This window comes from Rhinoraja longicauda, chromosome 27, assembly GCF_053455715.1.
Source record: "Rhinoraja longicauda isolate Sanriku21f chromosome 27, sRhiLon1.1, whole genome shotgun sequence".
Taxonomy (NCBI): domain Eukaryota; kingdom Metazoa; phylum Chordata; class Chondrichthyes; order Rajiformes; family Arhynchobatidae; genus Rhinoraja; species Rhinoraja longicauda.
The window spans coordinates 4,712,158-4,740,044 of record NC_135979.1 but is presented as its reverse complement, the minus strand read 5'-3'; the positions used below and the strand labels follow the sequence as shown (position 1 = coordinate 4,740,044).

The following is a 27,887-nucleotide window of genomic DNA, read 5'->3' as shown; positions in this document are numbered from 1 at the left end:
CAGAAATGTTACTAATAATCAATACATTTCATATGGTAAAAATGTCTAAATTGCATAACATGGCAAAATCCACACTTATTGTACATAATCCTTTTATGCAGACTTCAGGCTTAATACGACTGTTACTGTAGGAACAATGAAAATGTGCACAACATTAAGACAAGAAACTGCAGATTCTAGAATCTTGAGTAAAACACAAAGTGCTGGAGGAGCTCAGCGGGTCAGGCAGCAACTGGAGTTTGAAGAAGGGTCCCAATCTGAAACATCAACTGTCAATTCCCTCCTCAGATGCTGCCTGACCCAATGAGCTCCTCCAGCACTTTTTGTGTTTTGCATGTGAAAAAGATTGGTGCATGACAGCACATCTATGGTGGTACAAGTTGGGAGTGGACAGGAGAAGTATGGTCGTCCAAGTTTAATGCCATTGATGTACCTGCATACAGACACCCACACCAAACGCTCATTACAGTGGAGAGGTACGGAAAGACATTTACCTTGAACAGGATATGTATAATATGCTGGACTGGTTTGGTCTGAGCTAAATCCCGTACTGTAACTGAGGTATCCAGGGTGACTGTGTGTTCCATCTTCAGTTTTCACACCAGGCCACAATGCATCTGAGATTAAAACGATGAATCCAAATATGCATTACACACTTTTACATTTCACAAGGTTACCAAAAATAATAAAATATTAAATCAAAAATTGGTTGGTACAAATGTCAAATCAAAGGTATAATCAATATTTTGGGCTTTAAAGCATAACCGGAACGGTCTCAGATTTCAGTCTTCTCAATTGCGTACTATTTCTATCCTAACAGAAATTGCAATAATCTGACCCCATTTAAACCAGAAACCAGTGAACAGCAGCTGTATCCAGTCCTGGCCTTGCTCTTTATTATACTCCCTAAACACTCAAGTGTGGCAAATTCTGCAGTAACTTAATTTACAATTTTCAGATGACACCACTGTAGCGGGCCGGATCTTGAACAATGACGAGACGGAATACAGGCAGGTGATAAATAGCTCAGTAGTATGATGTCAAGTTCCTTAATATCAAAACAAAGGAACAAGTCACCGATTTCATGAAGCAAGGTGGTGTACAGCTCCATGCGCATTAGTGGTGTTCAATTGAAGATGGTTGAGAGCCTCATGTTCCTTAGTGTAAATACCACCAACAATTTAACCTGGCTCAACCACATTGGTGTGCTTTCTTGGCTGTGGCGACCATGCTTCTACTTGAGAAGAAGGGTCTCGACCTGAAACGTCACCTATTCCTTCTCTCCAGAGATGCTGCCTGACCCGCTGAGTTACTCCAGCATTTTGTGTCTACCTTCTACTTGCTCAGACGATTATGGAAATCAGCATATCCTCACGACCCTGAACAATTTCTACAGATGTACCGCAGAATACCTATCGGGATGCATCATAGCTTGGCATGACAATTGCTATGTCCAAGGCCACAAGAAATCGTTCAGGGTTGTAAAAGCAGCCCAGTCCATCACACAAACCAGCCTCCCACCTCCCCCCATCCACTCCACCAACACTTCATACTGCCTCAGGCAAGCAACCGACAACAAGGACATTCTTTCTTCTCCCCTCTCCTGCCGGCCAGAAGATACAAAAGCTTGAAAGCACGTAACACCAGATTCAAGAACAGCTACTTCCCGCTGTTATCAGACTTTCAATTAAGGAGGTATTCCTGTTCTCCCACTCTACCTTGATGTGGCTCTTGCACTTTTTTTAAACCAATACTTTCCCTGTAACTGTATTCTGCACTCCGTTTCTGTTCTCTATTTTAGCTACCTGTTGTACTTATGTACGGTATGACTTTATTCATGTATGATATCTGTCTGGATAGTGGGAAAAACAAAGTTTTTCACTGTATCTCAGTACATGTGACAATAATAATCTAATACCAGTACCAATCATGCCAATGCCCAAGTTTTAACAGAGTCCAATGTGCAATGTTTATCTCATCAACAGAAAAGTACTATGAAGAGAAAATGAGAATAAAAGATGAATTGGATAACAGGCCAATTAGTATACTAGTATTTCAATCTAAGATGGAGACACAAGAGACTGCAGATGCTGGAAACGTGAACAAAGCTATCTAAACCCAGTCCAGAACCAAAGGATGTGCACCTACTCCCCCCAAGTCAGCCAAAATCTAGTGACTCGAAACAACTTTGTTCCTCATTCAAGATATTTCTCATGTCTGCATCCTTTCAGGTAGATCACAGATACAACGCACAGGAGGAATTAATGAAAATGTGCACAATTCTAAATAAAAGCATAACATGGTGGAGAAGGCCAGAATTAATATTTGGGTCAATATTATGCTTTAAACCTTGAATTGGATACATGTAGTGCTTGGATTGTTTGCTGTCAGCCAAATTCTGTAGTGGAAACCAGGTTAATTAGTTGCGACTATCAGGTATATTGCTGGTTAGATACAGATTAGTGCAGCAACAGCCTCCTCTTGTGTAAACTGACTTGGTGGGAGATTTGTTTTCAGTTTTACAAGTCTGCCTCTAACTTGCACAAGTTTCATCAAGAAAGCAGTGATCTGGCTGAATGAACTTAGGGTTTTTATTTGTCATACGCAAATAATCATCTGCTGATGAACATTACTGACCATATTAAACTGATTTAAAATCATGGGATAATATAACACGGAAGGCCCATCCACTGAAGACTAATCTACATGCTGGCTCGGATAGACTGGCAAATTATACCTATTGGGTTGACGGTGGAGATGCAATGGCAAAGATGCATTTAAAGACCGCATGGATGAACTCCAAAAATTGTTCATCCCTGTCTGGCGAAAAAAATAAAACGGGGAAGGCGGCTCACCCGTCCGTGGCTAACGAGAGAAATCAAGGATAGTGTTAAATCCAAGGAAAAGGCACATATATTGGCCAGAGGAAACAGCAAACCGGAAGACTGGGAGAAATTTAGAATTCAACAGAGGAGGACAAAGGGGTTGATTAAGAAGGGGGAAAAAAGAGCATGAAAGAAAGCTTGTGGGGAATATAAAAACGGACTCTAAAAGCTTCTTTAGATATAAAAAGGAAAAGATCAGTGAAGACAAATGTAGGTCCCTTACAATCAGAGACACCTGAATTTATAATGGGAAACAAAGAAATGGCAGAACAGTTAAGCAAGTACTTTAGTTCTGTCTTCACTTAGGAAGACACAAACAATCTCCCAGAAATACTAGGGGACCGAAGATCTAGTGGGAGGGAGAAACTGAAGGGAATCCACATTAGTCAGGAAATGGTGTTAGGTAAACTGTTGGGACTGAAGGCAGATAAATCCCCAGGCCCTGATGGACTGTATCCCAGAGTACTCAAGGAGGTGGCCCTAGAAATCGTGGATGCATTGGTGATCATTTCCCAATGTTCTCTCGACTCTGGATCAGTTCCGGTGGACTGGAGGGTGGTCAATGTAACCCCACTTTTTAAGAAAGGAGGGAGAGAGAAAACGGGGAATTATGGAATAGTTAGCCTTACATCGGTAGTGGGGAAGATGCTTGAGTCGATTGTTATAGAAGTTATAGCAGCGCATTTGGAAAGCAGTGACAGGATCGGTCAAAGTCAGCATGGATTTATGAAGAGGAAATCATGCTTGACTGATCTTCTGGAATTTTTTGAGGGTGCAACAAGTAGAATGGATAAGGGAGAGCCAGTGGATGTGGTGTATCTGGACTTTCAAAAAGCCTTTGACAAGGTCCCACACAAGAGATTAGTATGCAAAATTAGAGCACATGGTATTGGGGGTAGGGTATTGACATGGACAGAGAACAGGTTGGCAGACAGGAAGCGAAGAGTAGGAATTAACGAGTTCAGAATGGCAGGCAGTGACTAGTGGGATGCCGCAAGGCTCGGTGCTGGGACCCCAGTTATTTACAATATATATTAATGATTTATACGAGGGAATTAAACGTGACATCTCCAAGTTTGCGGATGACACAAATCTAGGTGCCAGTGTGAGCTGCGATGAGGATGCTATGAGGCTGCAGGGTGATTTGGATAGGTTGGGTGAGCGGGCAGATACATGCGAGATGCAGTGTGGATAAATGTGACGTTATCCACTTTGGTGGCAAGAACAGGAAGGCAGATCATTATCTGAATGGTGTTAGATTAGGAAAAGGGGAGGTACAACGAGACCTGTGTGTGCTTGTATATCAGTCATTGAAAGTAAGCATGCAGGTACAGCAGGCAGTGAAGAAAGCTAATGGCATGTTGGCCTTCATTGCGAGAGGATTGGAGTTGAGGAGCAAGGAGGTCCTCCTGCAGTTGTACAGGGCCCTGGTGAGACCGCAACTGCAGTATTGCCTGCAATTTTGGTCTCCTAATTTGAGGAAGGACATTATTGCTACTGAGGGGGTGCAGCATAGTAGGTTCACCAGGTTAATTCCCGGGATGGCGGGACTGACATATGATGAAAGAATGGGTCGACTGGGCTTGTATTCACTGGAATTTAGAAGGATGAGGGGAGATTTTATAGAAACATTTAAAATTCTTAAAGGATTGGACAGGCTAGATGTAGGAAAAATGCTCCCGATGTTGGGGGGGGGGGGGGGGGGTGGAGTCCAGAGCCAGGGGTGGGGGGCACCGTTTAAGAATAAGGGGTAGGCCATTTAGGACTGAAATGAGGAAAAACATCTTCACCCAGAGAGTTGTGAATCTGTGGAATTCTCTGTCACAGAAGGCAGTGGAGGCCAATTCACTAGATGTTTTCAAGAGAGTTAGATATAGCTCTTAGGGCTAAAGGAATCAAGGGATATGAGGTTAGTGCCTGAAAGTGCTGTGGAGTTGTGTTGTGGTGCCTGGAATTGGCTAATGTTCCAATAGTGAGAAAATGTGTTTTATAGATTTAGAAATTTAAAACAGTACTTATAAAGCCCAAGATCCCATTTCTTTAAACTATTTGGTCACCTGTCCCAATGCTTCAAAATAATCTATTTAAATAGATTCTATCACTGCTGAGATTTAGTTTTAGATTAGTTTATTGTCACGTGTACCGAGGTACAGTGAAAAGCTTTTGTTGCGCGCTGACCATTCAGCGGAAAGACATGATTACAATCGAGCCATTCAGTGTACAGATACATAAGGGAATAACATTTAGTGCAAGATAAAGCCAGTAAAGTCCGATCGAAGATAGTCCGAGGGTCTCCAATGAGGTAGTTGGTAGTTCAGGACTGCTCTCTAGTTGTGGTGGGATCTTTCAGTTGCCTGATAACAGCTGGGAAGAAACTGTCCTTGAATCTGGAGGTGTGTGTTTCCACACCGTGCTATGTGAGATATGTGCTGTAGTACAAAAACAATGTATAAACTTTTAAAAAGCAGCCTTCTAGATTATAACTTTGGAAAGGTTTTTAACCGTTTAATTTCAACTCAAGCCCAAATTAGAATAACTAGACAGCAAATTAATAAAGCATCTTAGAAAATAATTTGATACATTTTATGTACATGAAAAGGGATGGAAGGTCCCCTTACCAAATGGAGGTAGTCCGTAAGGCTGACTTGGTTGAGGATATGCAGTGTAAGATGCTGACTGCTGCATTGCTGAGTATCGTGCCTCTCCTATGTAAGAAGCTTGCACTATTGGTGGAGAGAAAAGGTGCGGATATGGCCTAAAAAGATTAAAGATTGACGAGTTCTGAAGTGCCTTTAAATCATTGCTTACAAGTCTGAAGTAAATTTAAGAGTTAAAACTGTTCTTACTTAAAATTCTCAAATGTGTCAGTACCATGACAAATCAATAATCAACAATGATTGCAGGATAAATAGTACAGAGTACTAGATCATCATTAATTCTTTTCTTTTAAAAAAAACATGAAATTGAACTAAGAATTTATTGCTTGTCAATGATGAAAAAGTATATGACGTGATGCAGAAATTGAATGTTAACACATCATACATGTCTGACAAAATACTAAACGCTATTGCAAAAGCTATTTCCACAAATATTTAGTACTAAAGTCCTCCCTTTAGTGTGCAACATCTCAAATAAATTCCAAAGATGTAAAATGACAACACACTATCTACACAATCCCATTTAGATGGAATTTGAAAAAAAAAGTATTTGTTTTTCAAAATGCAGGCTTCGCTGGTAAGGCGAGCATTTATTGGTAAGGCGAGGCACCATTTTGAATCATTGAAGAACTTTGAAGACGATGATTCCTGCATGAATGTTGGACAGGGAGTTCCTGGTCATAGACAATACAAGGAACAGCAATATATTTACAAGTCAGGATGGTTTACAACTGGAATTTACTTGTGTTCCCATGTACCTGTATGTCATGTATATATTGGTGGTAAGGTCCACACGGTCAGCAAGATGCTGTAGCAGTAACATGTGCAGGCAACTATGTGCATTTTGTACATTAACCACACAATTCACAAACTTTCAGAAACATTATGATCTAGTTGTTAGGACAGCTCATACAGAAAATACAAAAGGATAAAGCAAAGGGAGTATATAGGAGGTAAAACCAAACAAAAAAACTACTAACATAATTATTTTAGAAATCTATTATAAATATAATTGTTATAGTGACAGCACGAGGAATTTTCAACTTTTTACATTTTTTTTGCTCACTCATCCACCAGGGTTAGAAATAATGAAAAGTAAAGAGCAATAACGCATGGCATGCATTGCCACAGAAAAAAATGAATTAAGAGACAACTAGAGGTGAGAAATTGAGGGATACAGAAGAGAGATAGGATGGTTTGATCTTTGAAGTCAGTTGGGTCTTCCATTTTTCCTAGAAAATATTACATATGTTTATGTGGTCATGGTTTAAAATTATTGAATAATCAAAACTGAGAAAACCGTAGCAATTTCAGGCCAACATTGCATACTTAAACTGAAACTTACTTTGTAGGAAATAATAGGGCATTGTCTTGATTTGGCACTCGTGGATTATAACCCGTGCAGGTTATAACTGCAAAAAGAAGATATTCGTTTCAATTATGTGGAGTCGATGCTAAAGATATGGAACCTCATTTACTATATTGCTATGTCAAAGGCAGATGTATAAAATCTGTGTTTTTGCAAATCAAAACCACCAGGACTGAGCAAATGTTTTGGGATCCATTCATTCTTGTTTCTAGCCTGTACAAACCTGGATTTTTTGTGAGGGCCAATTGAGCCGACCATCCACATCTGGAAAGTGCCCAGCAAAATGCAAGGAGGCTTCAGTCAACTCTTTAGCAAAATCCCACAGCCAGAACAACCTAACAGCGTTTAGCAGGAAGCAAAGCAAGGGGAAAACCATTGCCACCTGTCAATAGTGTAGTGGCACAGCTGGTACACCTGCTGCCTCACAGCACAAGAGACCCAAGTTCAACGCTGACCTCGGATGCTGTCTGTGTGGAGTTTGCAGGTTCTCCCGAAAAATAGAAACATCTGAAGATTGTTTATTGACAATAGAAAATCAATTAGCCCCTTAATTTCCTCAGTCCTATGGCAAAGGTTCCAATTATTCAGCTCCCCCTCCCCAACTACAGTAAATCTCAATTAACTGTTTAGAAATCCTTCTAGTCCAGCATCTGCCTCACTCAATGTCCAGAATGAACCTGGGAGTAGGTGTCCAGAGGGCAAACACAATGTGTGACTACAGCCAGGGTGGGGATCTAGAACATGAGAGGCCGGGAAATACGAGGTTTGTGGCTGAAGCCAGGGATCGGATTGCTTATGTCCTGGAGTCATACGACATGGAAAAGGGCCATTCCACTCACTATTTCCTGATCCATTTATATACATTTGGTTCACCAGATATCATTGTACTACTATGCAACATAAAAATAAATGTGTCGAAGGATATTATTAGGAGCAACATTGAATAGGGTGATAAACTGCTTCTTCGGCACTACCAAAGTTCTAGATTAACAGCATTTTACTCTTCTGCAGGTATCAATCAAGGGAATCACTCTACCTTTCCTACAAATGGAGAGTTAAGAGATGCAATGCCATGTATAAATTTAACCTTGCTCCTCACATTTTCCATTTGAAAAGGTGTTGTTTTTAATTGCATTTTCCAGCTGAAATATCCATGCCTCTGCTTCAATAGTTCTTAGTGTTTCTTCCCCCCCCCCAATTTAAAACACACCTTTCAGATACAGACCCCTCATCTTTTACTCACTCACATCTTATTCTCCCAAAACATAGCCCTGCACATTTCTGTGCACTGACCATGAAGTGACACCTATCCACCCAACAAATCCCTTCTGCAAGACACGCTTCATCTTCAGGGATAGGTCCTCCCGGAAGAAAAAGGGAAAATACACTTATAAAAGAAAGGACCTTGGAAGTATTTAGCCTAGATTTCATTGCGCCACACTTGACTGAAAGCATTTAGAGTCAAAGAGATATTTAGCACGGCCCGACTCAACCAGGTCAACCAAGTTGCCTAACAGAGCTATTCCCACTTGTGTGTACATGGCCCATACCCCCTCTAAACCATTCCTATCCATGCACCTGTCCAAGCATCTTTTAAATGTTGGTATTGTATCCACCTCTGTCACTTCCTCTGGCAGCTCGTTCCACATATGCAACATCATCTGTGTGGAAATAGCTGCCTCTCAGGACCCTTTTTAATGTTTCCCCTCTCACCTTAAACCTATGCGCTCTAGTTTCAGACTCCCCTACCCTAGGGAAAAAAAGATTACAGTGATGTGTCTAATCCATGCCCCTCATTTCTCTCATCTTTAACCAATCTATAACCGGAGCCTTAACTTCTTGTGTAAACAGCACATCTTTGCACAATAAAACTACAAAGGTCTTACCTGAGCCAGGAAATGCATCAATGGATCTGTTCCCTGTCGCAGTCTCAGGTTCACTGCTTTGAGTCGCTTCACTTTTAACTACATAAAGAACAAATATTATTCAAACCAATTTGGGTTCAAAGGAATTCTTTTTTTTCCATTTTGACATAAAATATGCACAATTCTCAAGAAATCTTTCATAATAGGCGGTAAAATAGCAAAGGATTATTCCTCTGAAGTAGATAATGGGAAACAATTTAATATAAATGCAAGAAGTTTAAATCTATTGGGCAGAAAGAGATAGATAAGAAATAGCTTGGGGGTTAATAATGATACGCAGCAAATTTATTGAAGAGAACTGGGAGATAAAGGGAAAAGTAGATCCACAAGTCAATAGAAGATGAAATTATAGGTAGACAAAAAATGCTGGAGTAACTCAGCGGGACAGCTTTTAACTTCTTGAAGAATTCTCCGTGTCATCTGCTTCATTTCGAACACCGGTAACCACGACAAAATCATCTCTGGAGAGAAGGAATGGGTGACATTTCGGGTCGAGACCCTTCTTCAGACTGATGTCAGGGGAGTGGGCAGGGCAGAGATAGAATGTAGTCAGAGACAGTAAGACTGGTGGGAGAACTGGGAAGGGGAGGGGATGGAGGGAGAGGGAACGCAAGGGCCATTTGAAATTAGAGAAGTCAACGTTCATACTGCTGGGGTGTAAGCTACCCAAGCAAAATATGAGGTGCTGTTCCTCCAATTTGCGCTGGGCCTCTCTCTGACAATAGAGGAGGCCCAGGACAGAAAGGTCAGATTGGGAATGAGAGGGGGAGTTAAAGTGCTGAGCAACCATTGTACTGTCCATTGTTTGTGCCACAGAGGTGACTGATCTATTTGCATTTGGAAAGTCAAATAAGGTAGAGAATATTTAGTAAATGGTAGGGCACGAAGGAATATGGATGAACAGAGATACCTAAGGGTCTAGGTGCACGGTTCCTTGAAACTGGCAACACAGGGGAGTGAAGAAAGCGTATCGCCTGCTTGCCTTTATAGAGCGTGTTTGATATCTGGAATATGCTGCCAGAGGAGGTGGTGGAATCAGATACAATTACTAAATTTAAGAGGTATTTACTCAATCACTTAGAGGCAAGGATACGGTCCTAATGCAGGCAAATGGAATTAGTGCAAATGACTTACTAAGGACCCATTTCTGTACAGTACAATTCAGACCACATTCGGTCCTTGTCCATATTTAAACTATATGAGGAGATAGGGGCCTTCAGGAGAACATCATAAGTCAAGAAGCCATTCAATACTCAATTCCACTGACCTTCTGCTTCATTCAGCACAGTTAAATTAACAGCTTGACTACTATCCTCAAACTTTTGCTCATCATTTCTGTCAGGTTCATTCTGCAGTCTGATAAAGTTCTGTAGTTCCCTAGATCTGAAGAAATACAAGAAAAAAGTCATTCTTGGGAACTTACATTTGTTATCTTTAAAACTTTGACTTTAAGTAAGGTATAATTGAAGAGCCACCTCCACAACAAAAATAATTGTGATTATTCTAGCTGATCTCCTTTCCTACAATTGAACAATTCAATAACAATATAATTTAGCTGCCAAGTAATCAAAAAGCTAAAAACATTAGATCCTGGAAATACTGCAAATACCTGGGAGGTTAATGAGCTGAAATGCAAACTTACTCTCTTCACAGATGCTGTCTGACCTACTGACAATGACCACGTTTTCTGATTTTGCCAACAATATTCAATCAACATATCCTATACCAATTCTCACATGTTCTAACATGAACTGATTTTTTTTTCTTTCAATTATTGTGCAAAATGCTTGTATTAACATAAAAAAAGTTTTTTGGAAATTTAGACAATAGACAATAGACAATAGGTGCAGGAGTAGGCCATTCAGCCCTTCAAGCCAGCACCGCCATTCAATGCGATCATGGCTGATCACTCTCAATCAGTACCCCCTCACTCCGCTATCCTTAAGAGCTCTATCCAGCTCTCTCTTGAAAGCATCCAACGAACTGGCCTCCACTGCCTTCTGAGGCAGAGAATTCCACACCTTCACCACTCTCTGACTGAAAAAGTTCTTCCTCATCTCCGTTCTAAATGGCCTACCCCTTATTCTTAAACTGTGGCCCCTTGTTCTGGACCCCAACATTGGGAACATGTTTCCTGCCTCTAATGTGTCCAATCCCCTAATTATCTTATATGTTTCAATAAGATCCCCCCTCATCCTTCTAAATTCCAGTGTATACAAGCCTAATTGCTCCAGCCTTTCAACATACGACAGTCCCGCCATTCCGGGAATCAACCTAGTGAACCTACGCTGCACGCCCTCAATAGCAAGAATATCCTTCCTCAAATTTGGAGACCAAAACTGCACACAGTACTCCAGGTGCGGTCTCACCAGAGCCCGGTACAACTGTAGAAGGACCTCTTTGCTCCTATACTCAACTCCTCTTGTTACGAAGGCCAACATTCCATTGGCTTTCTTCACTGCCTGCTGTACCTGCATGCTTCCTTTCAGTGACTGATGCACTAGGACACCCAGATCTCGTTGAACATCCCCTCTTCCTAACATGACACCATTCAGATAATAATCTGCCTTTCTATTCTTACTTCCAAAGTGAATAACCTCACACTTATCTACATTAAACTGCATCTGCCATGTATCCGCCCACTCACACAACCTGTCCAAGTCACCCTGCAGCCTTATTGCATCTTCCTCACAATTCACACTACCCCCCAGCTTAGTATCATCTGCAAATTTGCTAATGGTACTTTTAATCCCTTCATCTAAGTCATTAATGTATATCGTAAATAGCTGGGGTCCCAGCACCGAACCTTGCGGTACCCCACTGGTCACTGCCTGCCATTCCGAAAGGGACCCATTTATCCCCACTCTTTGCTTTCTGTCTGTCAACCAATTTTCTATCCATGTCAGTACCCTACCCCCAATACCATGTGCTCTAATTTTGCCCACTAATCTCCTATGTGGGACCTTGTCGAAGGCTTTCTGAAAGTCGAGGTACACCACATCCACTGACTCTCCCCTGTCAATTTTCCTAGTTACATCCTCAAAAAATTCCAGTAGATTTGTCAAGCATGATTTCCCCTTCGTAAATCCATGCTGACTCGGAATGATCCTGTTACTGCTATCCAAATGCTCAGCAATTTCGTCTTTTATAATTGACTCCAGCATCTTCCCCACCACTGATGTCAGATTAAATGGTCTATAATTACCCGTTTTCTCTCTCCCTCCTTTCTTAAAAAGTGGGATAACATTTGCTAGCCTCCAATCCACAGGAACTGATCCTGAATCTATAGAACATTGAAAAATGATCTCCAATGCTTCCACTATTTCTAGAGCCACCTCCTTAAGTACCCTGGGATGCAGACCATCAGGCCCTGGGGATTTATCAGCCTTCAGTCCCATCAGTCTACCCAAAACCATTTCCTGCCTAATGTGGATTTCCTTCAGTTCCTCCATCACCCTAGGTTCTCCGGCCCCTAGAACATTTGGGAGATTGTGTGTATCCTCCTCAGTAAACACAGATCCAAAGTGCCAATTGCAGCCAATGCAACATATCAGTGCACAGAACCCAAATGTAATTTTAGATGCCAAATAAGCTCTTAGCAGACTTACTCAAAAAAGGTAGGCAAGAGACAGTGAAGCAATGCATTTTTGATAGGGGAGTGAAGAAAGCGTATCGCCTGCTTGCCTTTATCGAGCGTGTTTGATATCTGGAATATGCTGCCAGAGGAGGTGGTGGAATCAGATACAATTATTAAATTTAAGAGGTATTTACTCAGTCACTTAGAGGCAAGGATACAGTCCCAATGCAGGCAAATGGAATTAGTGCAAATTACATTTCTGTACTGTATAATTCAGACCACATTCGGTCCTTGTTTTGAAAGATACAGTCTGAGAGAGAAAATAAGATAACTATCAGAATCTCTATTTTTGATATGGGGGGGGGGGGGAGTGGTGCAAGGAGGGGCAGAGGATTAATCTGATATTGGGAGGACATCTGCTATAAATGGTGGGGCCCTAGGCAGTATTGAGCAATGGAAGGGATCTTGGTGTACATCTAAAGATTCCCGAAGGTGGCAGTACAAATGAACAGGGTGAAGAACACATAAATGATGCTCGCCCTCATTCGGCACAGCATTAAATATAATGCAAGGACTTGATACAACTTTACTAAAAATTAGTCCGGACATAACCGTAATTGTATGCACACTATAGAAAGAACATGGGGAGGGAACATGGGGAAGATTCACCATAATGTTGCCAAGGATGGAGTGTTCAGTTATGAGGAGAGGCAGAGAGGCTGGCGTTTTTCTTTGGAGCAGAGAAGATTGAGGGAACCCTGGAAAAGGCATACAAGATTATGAGCGGCATAGATAGTGTTTACTATTTCCTACCTAAGACCAGAGGGCATAAGTTTAAGATGACAAGCAAGATATTCAGAGAGGATCCATGAAAGATTTTTTTTCATGATCAGGTTGGCAGCAATCTGTGAATGTTGAGGTGGCAAGTGCTCACACAACACTGTGAAGAATCATTTGGACAAAGATCTGAATTGCACAATATGGCAAGCTACAGAAATTAAATAAATCTCGATGGTCCGCATTGACATGGTAGTCTGAAAGGCCTCATTCCATCTTATCTATAAGATGTTCTGCTCTATCACGTTTCAGTAACACAATTTGGATGAAACACAAGCGATGAATGAAGGAACACTATTTGCATTACATGGGCCAAATTGGTTCATGTAATTTTGATCGGGAATGAGAGAACCACTTTGATGTTATTTTTTTTAATTGACAAGCAGAAAAAAGATGTCTTGGATTTAAACAGTATGAGGAACAGAATAAAAACCTGTTCCCAATAACCTCCCCACAGTAACAGACACCATTATCTCTTAAGAACACAGCTGCTACTTTAACCACCCCATGTCATTGAAATTGCAAACAATTGCTTCTATTGACACTGATGCAACAATACTCAATTAAATAATGTGATATATAGTCTTTGGAACTTTTAGCTTGCACTAATATAACACTAATATTATTTGCTAACTGAGACTATCTGGAGAGGAAGCTGAGATGAGAGTCATCTGATTCTGAGGCGAATCTGAGAGAATACTATCAAGCATCAAACTGGGTTACTTTAAACCAGGGACTTCCACATAGACAAAAACCCAATTTGCCGATTCACAAAATATTGGCAGAGTGTTCAAAGACGAGTTAAATAAATGGATGAAGGCAAGCTTGCCAGTTAGATCACGTATCCTGCAGTATTGCAAAGAAAAACCACGCCTGTATGAACTAATTTACACACCTTAGACTTTGCTCATCTGAGTTATCCAAATCATGGCGAATTTTTTTCACCTGCAAAAATAAAGTTTATAATACAATGACAGGGTTTCATTAAAAAAAAAATAGCGGTATTTAATATATACATGTGTTGAAAGGCATGGGTTATGTTCCCCTATCACATTAAACAAAAGTTATTGAAAGTACAGAAAGCATACACAAAGCTGTCATTGTGTGATCTGGGAAATGTATTAGAATTAAAAACGACAAGTATTACAGACGGTTCAGCCGATGCTACACCAGTGCATCATCCTCTCATGTGTCCTTGCTGACACCGCAGTCAACATAATTACTGTTTTCTGCCTTGTGCTTTTCCTTCAATGTCTCCACAATCATCCCCTATGGTACAGAGATACCCATCCTCATCACTCTGGTTAAAAACTTTCTTGTGAAATCCCTTGTTGAATTAGAGCCATAGGTAACAGGCACTTCAGTCAAACCTGTCATACCGACCAAGATGCTCCATCTAAGCTAGTCCTGTTTGCCTGCGTTTGGCCTATATTTCTCCAAATACTTTTTGTCCCTGTACCTGTCCAAGCGTCTTTTAAATGCCACAATAATACCTGTCTCAACTACCTCCTTTGACACCTTGTTCCAGATACCCACTACCCCTTGAGGGAAAACGTTGTCCCTCAGGTTCCATTTGATCTTACCTCTCTCACCTTAAACTGGTGTCCACTGGTTCTTGAGTTCACTGTCTTGGGTAAAAGACACTGTGTATTCATCCTACCTATTCCCCTCAGACTCCTGTGCTCTAAGGAATAGAGTCCTAGCTTGCCCAACCTTTAGTTTAGAGATACAGCACTGAAACAGGCCCTTCAGCCCACCGAGTCCATGCCGACAAACGATCCCCGCACACTAACACTATTCTACATACACTAGGGACAATTTACAATTATACCAAGCTAATTAATCTACAAACCTGTACGTCTTCGGTGTGTGGGAGGAAACCGGAGAAAACCCACGCAAGTCACGGGGAGAACGTACAAACTCCATACAGACTACTCCGTAGTCAAAATTGAACCCGGGTATCTGGTGATGTAAGGCAGCAACTCTACCGCTGCGCCACCGTACACAACCTCTCCCTATAACTCAGGCCTTTGAGTCCTAGCAACTTTCTTGCATATCTTTGCTGCACTCTTTCCAGCTTAATGACATGCTTGCTAAAACAGGCTTATGAATTTTCCTAGAATGGGGCACACAAGACAAATGGCAATGAAAATAAAAGTTAAGTAGATAAAAGGGAGAGATAGAGGAGATAAGACTGTGAGCATCTGTTAGTTTAATTTATAGACACCTAAAACAGACTTTAAAATTCTGAACACTGGTACCCAATGAATAATATATAAGTTGTCTCACTCACCACCCTCCATTTAACAAAGCACACATTAAAACATCTCAAAAATAATTGGTTATATTGACACTTACAGGTCGTTCCTGTGAGTCCTGTGGACCTTCCATTAAAGTGGAGGACAGGTGGCTTTCTCCCCTTCACAGATCAAGACAATGTCACTGGTTTGTCTTGAAAGGCAAGGTCTGTCAGAAAATTAGGAGTCTTATATAGTGTCATACAGTTTTCTGTTACAGAATACACAAGCTGCAGATTTATTTCAATGTCAGATTGCATGTAATGCCGAACCTGTAGAAGAAAATGATATTAACTGCCCAGAATGAAAATATTAAGTGTGCTTTATGGCTAAGCCTTGAAAGTTCCATTAACTAATTGCAAAGCATTATATGTTCCATAAACATGTACACCAAGTTAAATATCAAGGTCAACTACAACGTGCATGTCCAATTCTAGACAAACAAACCCCATCAGACTTGAGATCAATTTACATGACTTGACTCATGCTTAATAGATAATCTAATATCAAGTTAACCACAGGACCATAAAATCCAATTTTCTAAATACACGCGAGTTGTGACCTCCACAAATTCAAGCGATCGATATTAAGAGGGAATATTTTGCGAAGCAAGACATAAAGCATTAACATACAAGCTGGTTAACTTCAAATTTCTGCGGGATGAATTCCCACCAAATGCTGACAAATATGCACATAAACTTTCCCCCAGCACTAAAGAAGTCTGCAGAGAAGTGGGGGTTAAAGAGGCACACCCCGTAATCTTCTAATCTTGCCTGGATATGGCAATGGTGCCAGAGAATGGCAAACATTATGTAGATGTTCAAAAAAGGAATGCAAGGATAAATCCATCAACTAGCGGTCTGTGACATTTTTAGAAATGTTAATAGTAGAAAAAAGCGGGAGAAATTATAATTAAAGGGAAGATGGTATAGATCAGCCGAAATCAAATTAAATTTCACTAACTTGAATGCTTGTGATATGTAACAGCGAAGGTAGAGAAGCGGGTGATATTTTTATGGTTAGAAGCTCCCTAACAAGTCTTATTAGAAAACGCGACAAAATTGAGCACTTGAGGGAAAAGTGATAGCATGGAGAAAGAGCATGCTCCCACACAACTCCTCAGCACAAGTCAGTGAAATGGCCTTCAAAATTCAGAAAAGGTGAATACAAGTAGCAAGAAACAACAAGTGATTTGAAATGGCTGTCCAGAATGGGCAAGATTCAGCCATGTACAGGTTTAGTGGGACAACAGGAATGCAGGAACAAAGAGAGATGTTGATGCAACTTTGAAGATGCCTGGGAAGGTTAGACTTTAAAGATACAGCGTAGAAAAAGGCCATTCGGCCCACCGAGTCCATGCCAACCAGCGATCATGCAATACACTAGCACTACCCTGCAAACTAGGGACAATATACAATTTACAGAAGCTAACTAGCCTCAAACCAGTTTGTCTTTGGAGTGTGGAAGGAAACCGGACCACCCGAAGCAAACCCACGCAGTCACAGGGGAACATATAAACTCTGGACAGACAGCACCCATGGTCAGGATCGAACCTGGGTCTCTGGCGCTGTATGGCACAACTCTATGCCACTGTGCCGCTCCAGCTGAGAAAGTGGTTAGTGAGATCAGATTAATTTATTGTCATATACACCAGGCTGCAATTAAATTCCTTGTCCACATGATCTCACTTTTTCAAGAGTCAGATTTAGCTCTTAAGGCTAAGGGAATCAAGGGATATGGGAAAAAAGGCGGAACTGGGTACTGATTTTGGATGATCAGCCAAGATCATATTGGATGGTGGTGCTGGTTCGAAGGACCGAATGGCCTACTCCTGTACCTATTTTCTATGTTTCTATCTTGGTCAGGACCGGACAACAGGGGGAATAGAATGGAATCAAACTATTTGTAGATAAGTTCTGTGGGGCAGGAGCAGGCAGAAACAATGGGTCTACCAGGGCAGCCCTGCTTGTAGAATTCGGGAAAGAGATGGATGCAGGCGGTGAGGAGCTGGGGAACTATAAGGTTGAATGCTGTGGAGGGATTGCCAGAGGCGATGAGATCAGTAATGGTCTAGGAGTTGATGGCCTGGCGTGCATGTGTAGGGCCAAGGTCAAGGGGTTACTTGCCCTCCTTAACCACTCTTCCCGCACCTCAAACCTTTAACTTTCTTGCTAAATCTGCTGCTCTGCCCCTTTCCTTCTCTGACTTTTTCTTTATTTTACAGCTCTTCATTGTTCTTTCATTCATGTGCACACTTGCTGTGCTCTGCCACCCACTGCTTCCCACTTTAGATGAAAGTTGAAACCTTGAGAGGAAGCAGTTAAGGTGTGCAATTAAATGGGATCAGTTGTCAAGGGAACAGAATCTGCCGTCAAAAAGCAAGATATTTGAGCGTTCCTCTCTGCCCATTAGCTAATTTCAACTTGTTTACTGATTTAACAATATAGATCTGCAGATAATGTTGAAATTTTACCTTTTAAGTTTATGTTGTACAAAGCAATTGTGAACACAGAAACAAACACTTCTGGTGTACACAGCATCACACCGGCATACAAACGAATGGTATGAACATGAATTCTCTAATTTTAAGTAACTAACCTACAACAACACCCCCTCCCCGCTATTCCCTGTGTCCTACCTGTACTCACACCCATTGCTTCCCTTCCATTGGCTTCACAATTCACACCACTTCTAACCTTTATCTCACATGTTTTACCTTTTCATCTCTGACCTTTGTCCAACCATTTGCTTATCAAAACTCCTCTCTTGCCTGCATCCGCTAATCATTCACTGGGTATTGTTTTTTAAATTAATGCTTCGTACTCTATCCATAGAGTGCAAAAGATGTACTCTGTAAAGAACTGGAAGGAGATTGATCACACCAAAAAACAGATGAATATTCCTAAAGAATTTCCACAATTTTCTTTGACTGCCTAGATTTTGCCAGCTGCAATAAAACACAAAATGTTGGAGTAACTCAGCAGGCCAGGTAGCATCTCTAGAGAACATGGATAGGTGATGTTTCGGGGCGAGACCCTTCTTTAAATTTTCTGTCCAGAACTAGGCCTGGACTCCAGGGTGAGTTCATAAGTTATAGAACATTATAGGCCATTTAGCCTAATTCATGGAGTCTACTCCGCCATTCAATCATGCCTGATCTATCTTTCCCTCGCAATCCCATTCTCCTACTTTCTACCCATAACCCCTGCCACCCGTACTAACCAAGAATCTATCAATCTCCACTTTAAAAATATCCATTGACTTGGCTTCCACAGTCTTCCGTGTCAATGAATTCCACAGATTCACCACCCTCTGACTAAATAAATTCCTCCTCATCTCCTTTCTCAAAGTACGTCCTTTTATTCTGAGGCTGTGGCCTCTGGTCCTAGACTCTCTCACTAGTGGAAACAACCTCTCCACATCCATGGAGGTGGTTGACTGCCCCGACCTTCTGGCAGCTAGGGGAGAGGCGAGGATCAGTGGAGTCAGTGGAGTGCAGGGAAGGGATATGGCCTGGAAGCGGCTGTGGAGGCAATAGGTCCAGCCTGGAAGTTGTGTGAGCCAGGGGGGCAGCCAGGGCTACAAGAAGCTGGGGAGGTGGCGCAAGCCGTGGTTGGGTGGGAAGCCCCGGGGAGGTAATGCTAGCCAGGGGTGGTGTCGGCAGCCATCAGTAGGTTCATCCCCTATAACTGAAACTCGTTATAGAGGTCCGTTAATACAAGGGTTTACTGTACATCTATTCACTCCTACAACCAACAGAACTAGTTTCCTCTCTCTCCCTCCATATTTAAAAATTGTTCTTCCGCTTTTGATACGATTCATTATAATATTGTGAAGGTATGGTCACCAAATGATTCGTGTACTTTCTGACGTAGGGACCAAATCTATTAATGGTACAAACAGAGCTCATTCATTACCAGATGATGGCCAGTATTTAAATTTCAGAACACAAGAGAACTCACACAGCCTCAGCTGAGAGCTACCAAAAACAACTGCCCCCCCATCTTAAGTTCTAGTGAGTATAAACAGAACTTATCCATTTGTTGACATTCCAGTATCATAGTAAAACAATGTGTTTATTTTCAAGCTAATGAGGTACAAAGAGAATGCTTTATTTTCCTAAACAGACCACCATCTAAATTGTTGCTAATTCACTGTTTTTGATTAAAAGGATCTACATTTTGTTTATTCTGTAAAAAACTAGTGGAATGCACGAAGGATCAGTTCTTCACCTTCAATTGTTTACTGTTAACATTAGTGACCTAGAGCAGAGAACAAAATGACTGGGTTCCGAACTTGGAGATGATATAAACAAAGATGGATGGGCATATTATGCGAGGACATTGTAATTTTTCTTGGTTATTATATTGTTTACAGTGTACTATATTTACATATTCTGTTGTGCTGCTGCAAGTAAGAATTTCATTGTTCTCTTGAAATAAATTGAATAACTGTGGAAAAGGGTGATCACTGTTCTACAACACCATAGGTATTGTGTAAATCTTGCCCTGGTTTGGCCTAAAGAAATGCAAAAACCTCTCACTTATGTGAATTTAACTCCATCTGTCCATTGTGATCTTCCCTGTCGATCATACCACCAATTTTGGTGCCATATGCAAACTTGCTAATCATGCCGTGTACATTCACATCCAAATTGTTCATATAGGTAACGGGCAACAGTATACCCAGCATCGATCCCTGTGGCACACCACTCGTTACAGACTTCTTACACCATTGCCCTTCTACCAGCATCCTGTTTCCTACCTTCAAGCCAATTCTTTATCCACTTGGCTGGCTCACTCTGGATCCTATTTGAAGCAACCTACCAGACCAGCCTACCAGTTTGTCAAAGGCCATGCTTAAGACCAGACAAAGTCTGCCATACTCCTCTCATTAATCTTCTTGCTCACCTCTTCAAAAGACAAATAGGCAAAACATGAATTCCTATGCACAAAGCCATGCTGAGTATCCCCAATGAGTCCTTGCATTTCCAAATGTAGACAGTCACTCCCACTACTGATACAAGAATACTTCTTGTTTCCAGGCTTTTCCTTACAGGCACAACTTTAGCCACATTCCAGTCTTCCGGCACCTCACCCATGACTTTCAGTGATATAAATATCCCTGCCAGTGGTCCTGCAATTTCTTCACTTACTTCCCACAATGTCCTAGGATTCACTTGAACAGGTTCCAGGGATTTATCTATCTCCAGCACTTCCTCTACGGTAATGTGGACTCTCTTTAAGAGATGACTATTAATATCCCCAAGTTCCCGAGCGTCCAAGTTAAACCATGGAAGGACATCTACAGTAAATGGCAGAGTTCATGGAGTGTTGTTTAACAGAGACACTTAGGGACATATGTATGTAGCTCCCTGAAAGTGGCAACATCGAGTGGTGAAGGTGCATGGCAGTCTGAAGAAGGGTCTCGACCCAAAACGTCACCCATTCCTTCTCTCCAGAGATGCTGCCTGTCCCAATGAGTTACTCCAGGTTTTTATGTCTATCTTGGGTTTAAACCAGCATCTGCAGTTCCTTCTCACATAAAGCATTAAATATAATAGTCGGGGCATCAAATTACAGTTGTACAAATAGTTGATTAGAATACTGTATGTAGTTCTGGTCGCCAGACTACAGGAAGATGCGATTAAGTGAGAGAGGGCACAGAAAAGATTCACAAGGATGTTGCCTGGATTGCAGGGCTTGAGTTAGACTGGGACTGTTTCACTGGACAGATGGCCTGTTTCTAGTTTAGTAGCGGTAGATTTTTTCATAAGATTAATGTGGCATTGCACACTTCTGAAAGGACATTTTAAGGTTTGACAGGTTTGATTTCCAACATTGCTAAATAGTTGACTACTTCAGTATGGGTAATCCAACTGAACTGCATGATTCGTTTAGACTGAGCAAGACGATAGAGGGCAGTGGAATGATTGCAGAGACATATAGCTCCCACAACTTTTTAAGATCATTGCAGTTGTAGAAAATGTGGGTATTTCCACTGAAATCTCCTTAATTAATTCATTCTTTCTGCTTCTATTCAAAGAATGGCAACAGCAGTTTAAATAAATACTGAAGTTTCCCATGGTTGGTGTATTTGTCCTTTGCTTTCTGTTGAAAGGGCTTTGAGATGAGCTGAAAGGAAACGTCTAGCGGCCAATGCTTATTTTTTTTTTACAGTTAATTTTCAAGACCTGAACACAATGGCAGATTTATAATCCACAAAGCGAACTTTAACAATAACTCCCAAATCCACCAATTCAACCCCCACGAAAGACAAACAAAGCTGGTGCACAAGACCACCACCTATAAAATAACGCCTCCAAATCTCCCACCATTCTAACTCAAAAATATAATTACAACTCCCTGTTGCTGGGTTAATCCTGGAAACCCCCAACACAATTGCAGAAGTAATTTGTCCACAAAGTCACCAATGGTCGAAGACAGTTCCTCAACGACAACTGGGTGGAGAATTAAAGCAAGACCACACAGGCAATGCTCATATTCTGGGTCGGAAAGGAAAGAATTATAATTTCAAAGTAACTAAAATTCTGACAGAGATAATCAGATCCAAATGCTTTATCAGCAAGTACATCATGTGGTACCCATTCCCTTTCTTCAATAATTCCCCAAATTTCCTTAATATGTAGTGAAACATATACCGGCGTAAAAAAAGGTGTTCTAGAGAAATTAGTACATGAAGTATCATGTATGCTGAAGCAAAGGGCTGTTGATTTACATTCATTATTGGAAATAAAATAGATAAGCCAGGTTTGCATATTTGATTTTCTCAAACCAGAAGATCTAAAGCACTTGGTTACGTTAAAATGTTATGAAGGGAGAAAAAGGATCATGATTTTTTATCCAGGGAAAATGCTGTTTTAGCCATGTACAAAATTTAACATTGTACATTTGGTCCCTCTACAGTAAATCTCCAATAATTCAGCACCTTTGAGACTGTTTTCATGTCAGATTGGCAGATTTTCCAGACTATTGGATATTATTGCTATCAATATCCCACGTATTTTTAATTCTATAAGTAAATGCATAATAGAACAATACGTTTTCCCGTGATGTCAGAGTGTGGAACGGGGCAGGAAACAGAGTCTCAGTGAGTAAAATGTGTAACCCAATGAATAGTTCTACAAAGTCAGGGAATGTAACACCCCCACAAGAAGTAAAAGTCAACCAAATAAAATAGCCTCTCCAGTGGCACTAAGTGGTTCATGAAACACAGCTTCAAGTTCAAATGGGACAAGTTGCAAAATATTATTGCATTTCAAATTAAAAATTAGAGTTCAACACAAAGTGCTGGAGGAACCTGGTGGGTCAGGCAGCATTAGTGGAGGGAATGGAAGACGTTTTGGGTCAGAATTCTTTAGATTCTGAAGAAAGTCTGAAAAAAAGGCTCCCAACCCAAAAAGTCATCTGTCCATTCCCTCCACAGATGATGCCTGACATGCTGAGTTCCTCCAGCACTGTGCATTTTTCTCAAGATACCAGCATCTGCAGTTTCTTGTGTACATGTAAGACACTTTCTACTGGATTTTGAGCAAGAGCTAAGTAAACACAGGTAATTCTGCTAACACAATGGCTGTGTTCCAATTAAACCTTGAGCTATAGAAAATAGTGTTATGAAAACAATTGGGAAAGCGGGTTTGGGGTTAGAGCGTTTCAGACCTGCAAGGTTTTTACCCCACTGCAGGATTTCCAAAAATAATGGTCTTTTTTATCGCTCCAAGTTTATTTTGTTATTGCAAGCTAAACATACTTTGTTCAATAGAGTATTCTTGCAGAAGTTCAAAAGAAGCGATTACTTATAAATTTCAATGGCCATCGGTGGTAAAACTGAAAGACTGTTTTCAATGCCCGATTACTGTGGGACGTACATCATAACAGCTTTTTTCTCCCTGGACTATTCCCCCCCCTCCCCAAGACAGTTTTTTCTCTTTTGTCGATTTCCAGAGTAACTTTCAAGTGACTAGTTCTCGATCAAAACGGCATTATAACCATTTCTGCCGTGTTATACACAGTGTTCACTAATTCATCAACTGTGCTGTATTCAATTTATGGTGTGGAAACAAGCGTTATAGCCAAAGTAACTGTATTGGTCCACGGCTGACATAATCTCCCCGGACTTACACACATCCCTGGAACACCTGGATAAGGAGGGCACTTACATAGACTATAGCTCTGCTTTTAATACCATTATCCATCCAAGCTCATCTCCACTCGTAGAATTTGGAGAAGCAACAGACTACAATTGAGAATCCAGTGTTCTTTTGTCATATGTCCTGAGACGGAACAATGAAATTCTCACTTGCAGCATCACAACAGACATAGGTGACAAATCATCCTCTACGATAATTCTCAACACGGCTGCTCCACAATGATGCATTCTCAGCCCCCTTCTATACGCCTTATATACTCATGACAGTGCAGCCAAGTACCAATCCAACTCAATTTATTAATTTATTCACAAAATGCTGGAGTAACTCAGCAGGTCAGGCAGCATCTCGGGAGAGAAGGAATGGGTGACGTTTCGGGTCGAGACCCTTCTTCAGACTGATGTCGGGGGTGGGACAAAGGAAGGATATAGGTAGACAATTTGCAGACAACACCACCGTACTGGGTCGGATATCAAATAATGACGAGACAAGAGTACAAGAATGAGACTGAGAACCTCATATCCTGGTGCCGAGACAACAACCTCTCAGCAAGACAAAGGAGATCGTGATTGCCTTCAGGAAGCAGAGCCCGGATCACACACCCCAGAATACATTGATGGCGCCAAAGTGGTAATGGTTGAAAGCTTCAAATTCTTAGAAATAAATATCACCAGAAATATGTCCTGGACCAGCAACATTGAAACAATGGGCAAGAAAGCACACCAAGCACACGACTTTGGGAGCTCCAGCAGTGGCAACGTCAGTGTCTTCGTCCGCCCCGAATCGCGGGGCTTGGGTCGACCCGCTGCGGACCTTTCACCGTCCAGCGCGGCCTGGAAAAGGCTGTGGGATTTTCCACCGCCCGGCAGGGGCTTCAATGCCGGGAGCCCCGACGTGGCAGGTTCGACTGCCTGACCGCGGGAGAAGACGGCAGGGAAGAGAAAGAAATTCTGGCCTTCCATCACAGTGAGGAGGTGACTGGAGGAGACTCACTGTGATGGATATTTTTTGTTTTATGTTGGTTTTTGTGATTGTGTGTTTTATTGCTTTCTTTTTTATTGCCTCTCAATGTTGACTGTGGGTAACGTAATTTCGTCAAAAAACATGTTTTTGGATGACAATAAAGGGTATTCTTCTTCAATGCCTTTTTTTCCTTCGAAGGCTTAGGAAGTTCAACATGTCCCCAACAACCCTCACCAACTGTGCTGTTGAAAGTATTTTATTGGGGTGCATTGCAGCATGGATTGAGAGCAGCTCCATCCAAGACCACAAGAAACTAGAGTTGTGGACACTGCCCAGAGCATCATGCTAACCTTCAACTCCAACTAGATTTCACATTGCCTAGAGCACCCGATGGAAATCCACACGCTCCCAGAAAGAACATGAAATTACCACACAGAAAGCAATGGAGTTCAGAATCAATTACAGATTGCTGGAATTGTGAGACAGCTGAATTACCCAAAACACATTACTGCCTAAATACCTCGCATTCACACTATCACCATTTATAAAAAATTGAAAAACATATTTAATACTTCCTTCATACTTCACTTTCTATAGAATTGCATTTTTCATTTATACTTATCAATTAACAGAAATCTTTTTACTTTTTATCCGAATAGAGAAGAGACAGTAAACTATAAACCTTTAAACTTAGCATTATCCTGTGACAAAATAGCGTCAGCGAGTGTAGAAACAAGGAACTGCAGATGCGGGTTTACCAAGGAAAGACAAAATGGTCCAGTAACTCAGCAGGCGAGGCAGCATCTTTGGAGAACAGGAATGTTCTCCGGAGATGCTGCCGACCCACTGAGTTACTCCAGCATTTTGTGTTTTTCCTAAACAGTCAGTCTTTTTCCTAGGTTGGAAATGCCAAGCACTAGATGGCATAGGTTACAGGTGAGAGAAGGAAAGTTTACAGGTTCATGAGATATTTATGTCACATAGGTGCGATCTGCTGGCGGAATATTAAGAGGCATTAGGCGCATGAGCAGACAGGGAATCGACGGAGCCAGACCATGTGCTGGCAGATGGGGATTGGCTGGAATAGCACCATGGTGGACACTGACATCGTGGGCCAGAGGTTCTGTTCCTGTGCTGTATGTGTGTTCACATGTTCCAGAACAGCTTCATTCTACACAGTCTTTTCAGGATGATTTTTGTGGAACTTACAGAAATGTCTGTATTCGTTGAAAATATTTCCATTTAATTTACTAACACAAAGAACAATATTAGCCGATTACCAAAATACTTTGAACAAATTTCAGCCAAAAGTTTCTGCTGAAAAACACTGACTTATTTACAGCCAATGCTTTCGAAAGACGTGCTTTAAGAAATTCCCTTTGGAAAATGCTGTCTTTGGTTGTCATGAAAGCAGACAAAGTGCTGGAGTAAGTCAACGGGTCAAGTAGCATCTCCTGAGAACATGGATAGATGGCATTTCAGGTCAGGACTCTTCTTCAGTTGTCATGGTTTTCTTAACTATTCAAACAGCTTTTATAGCTTTTGATAACACCGCATCTTAAATACACAAAGGCTGAAGTTAGATTTACATGACTACTGTGTGAAAGATACCATAAGTTGCAATGTTCGTATCATGGTGGATTTATAACCCCAATTTATTTTTAAAGACACAGGTTACAAACAACGGTATGAATATATGAGCGAGTATGACCCTCAACTCCCGTTGGCCCAAGTTAACAATGTCTCCTTCACTCCAACCCCACACTATCATTCCACTCCAACCTTTCCATCATTCGTGTTCAAATAGACGAAAATGTTTTAGGAACAGCATGCCAGCCCTCCTCTAGGCTATGCATATCTTTCTCAAATATTGATGTGCTTCAGTTAAAAATCAAGCCATACCAAATAAGGCATTGCTAACATGGTTATTAACTAGGTACTAAATGGAGAGAAATAGATCCAGACTATATGTCAGAGCATATGTGTAGGAAGGAACTGCAGATGCTGGTTTAAACCTAAGATAGGTACAAAAAGTTGGACTAACTCAGCGGGACAGGCAGCATCTTTGGAGAGAAGGAATGGATGATTTTTCGGGCCGAGACCCTTCTTCAGACTGGTTAGGGATAAGGGAAACGAGAGATATAGACGATGATGTAGAGAGATAAAGAGCAATGAGTGAAAGATATGCAAAAAAAAAGTAACGATGATAGTCGGAGAGTAGGAGGAATCAACGTGGGGGAGCAGCGAAAGAAAATGTTGCAGAACTCTCGTCAGAGAGAGAACTTCCTCAAAGTAGACATACCTTGAGGAGATTTCGCAGTGGAGCAGACAAAATGTGTAGTAAGGAACTGCAGATACTGGTTTAACCGAAGATAGACACAAAAAGCTGGAGTCATTCAGTGGGACAGGCAGCATCTATGGAGAGAAGGAATGGGTGACATTTCGGGACGAGACCCTTCTTCTTTACAATTAGTCTTAGGTTTAGGATTATGTTAATTATTGTCACGTGTGCCAAGGTACAGTGAAAAGCTTTGTTTTGCATGCAATCCAATCGGATTAGATAATAGTTGTTTAGATTAGTTCAGACTGAAGAAGGGTCTCGACCCGAAAAGTCATCTATTCCCTTTCTCCAGAGATGCAGCGTAACAAAAAATTAAAACGCTAGGATAAAGTATGGATGTTCATTTCCTCCCTACACAATCTCAAACACTGTCTGAGAGTAACCATCCTACCACAACTAGAGAGCAGTCCTGAACTACTATCTACCTCAATGGTGACCCTCGGACTATCTTTGATCGGACTTTACCTTCAGGGGGCAAGTTCATTTGGCAGTCAGTGTGGACGGAGCACTATGTAGCAGGAAGCGGCGCCCCCTGCATAGGCGGCAGCGGGTACTCACTATTTGGCAGGGCGCACTCGGGCCCTGCGTCCTCGCTGCCCCATCGAGCCCGCTGCCGGCCCCGCGCTGAAACTCCGTCCGTCCGTCCGTCCGCTCCTATCGCTTCAGCGTCGCATCGAAGGGAAGCGGACAGCCTGCTCAGCTGCGTCGACGGTCAGAATCCGAGAGGGTGAGCGCAAATAAAGACACATCAAGCGGCCCCTCGATCGCAGCCTCGTCCATCACGCCGTTGGCTGCGGAGCCCGACCGTCGCTGGCCGCCATTGCAGCGCCGCACTGCCCGCCGGGACTTCCGCTCCCTCCTCGCCGGCC

General features: G+C 41.7%; 1 protein-coding gene across 7 annotated transcripts in view; it reads right to left on the bottom strand.

Annotated features, from left to right (window-relative positions):
• Window positions 1-27,887, bottom strand: part of LOC144606921 (protein phosphatase EYA3-like) — a 45,554-nt gene extending 17,667 nt beyond the window's left edge. For 4 of the 7 annotated variants that reach the window (XM_078423414.1, XM_078423417.1, XM_078423415.1 and 1 more), the window contains exons 1-8: window positions 27,577-27,887; window positions 15,609-15,716; window positions 14,146-14,195; window positions 10,104-10,219; window positions 8,798-8,875; window positions 6,888-6,954; window positions 5,504-5,640; window positions 495-617 (exon numbers count right to left, since the gene is read on the bottom strand). In XM_078423414.1, coding sequence (XP_078279540.1) covers window positions 495-617; window positions 5,504-5,640; window positions 6,888-6,954; window positions 8,798-8,875; window positions 10,104-10,219; window positions 14,146-14,195; window positions 15,609-15,641 — 604 coding nt within the window. In that variant the 5' untranslated portion in view covers window positions 15,642-15,716; window positions 27,577-27,887. Of the gene's footprint in view, window positions 1-494; window positions 618-5,503; window positions 5,641-6,887; window positions 6,955-8,797; window positions 8,881-10,103; window positions 10,220-14,145; window positions 14,196-15,608; window positions 15,717-27,576 lie in introns of those variants that run through there. The other 3 variants (XM_078423418.1, XM_078423420.1, XM_078423419.1) reach the window with 3 other exon arrangements.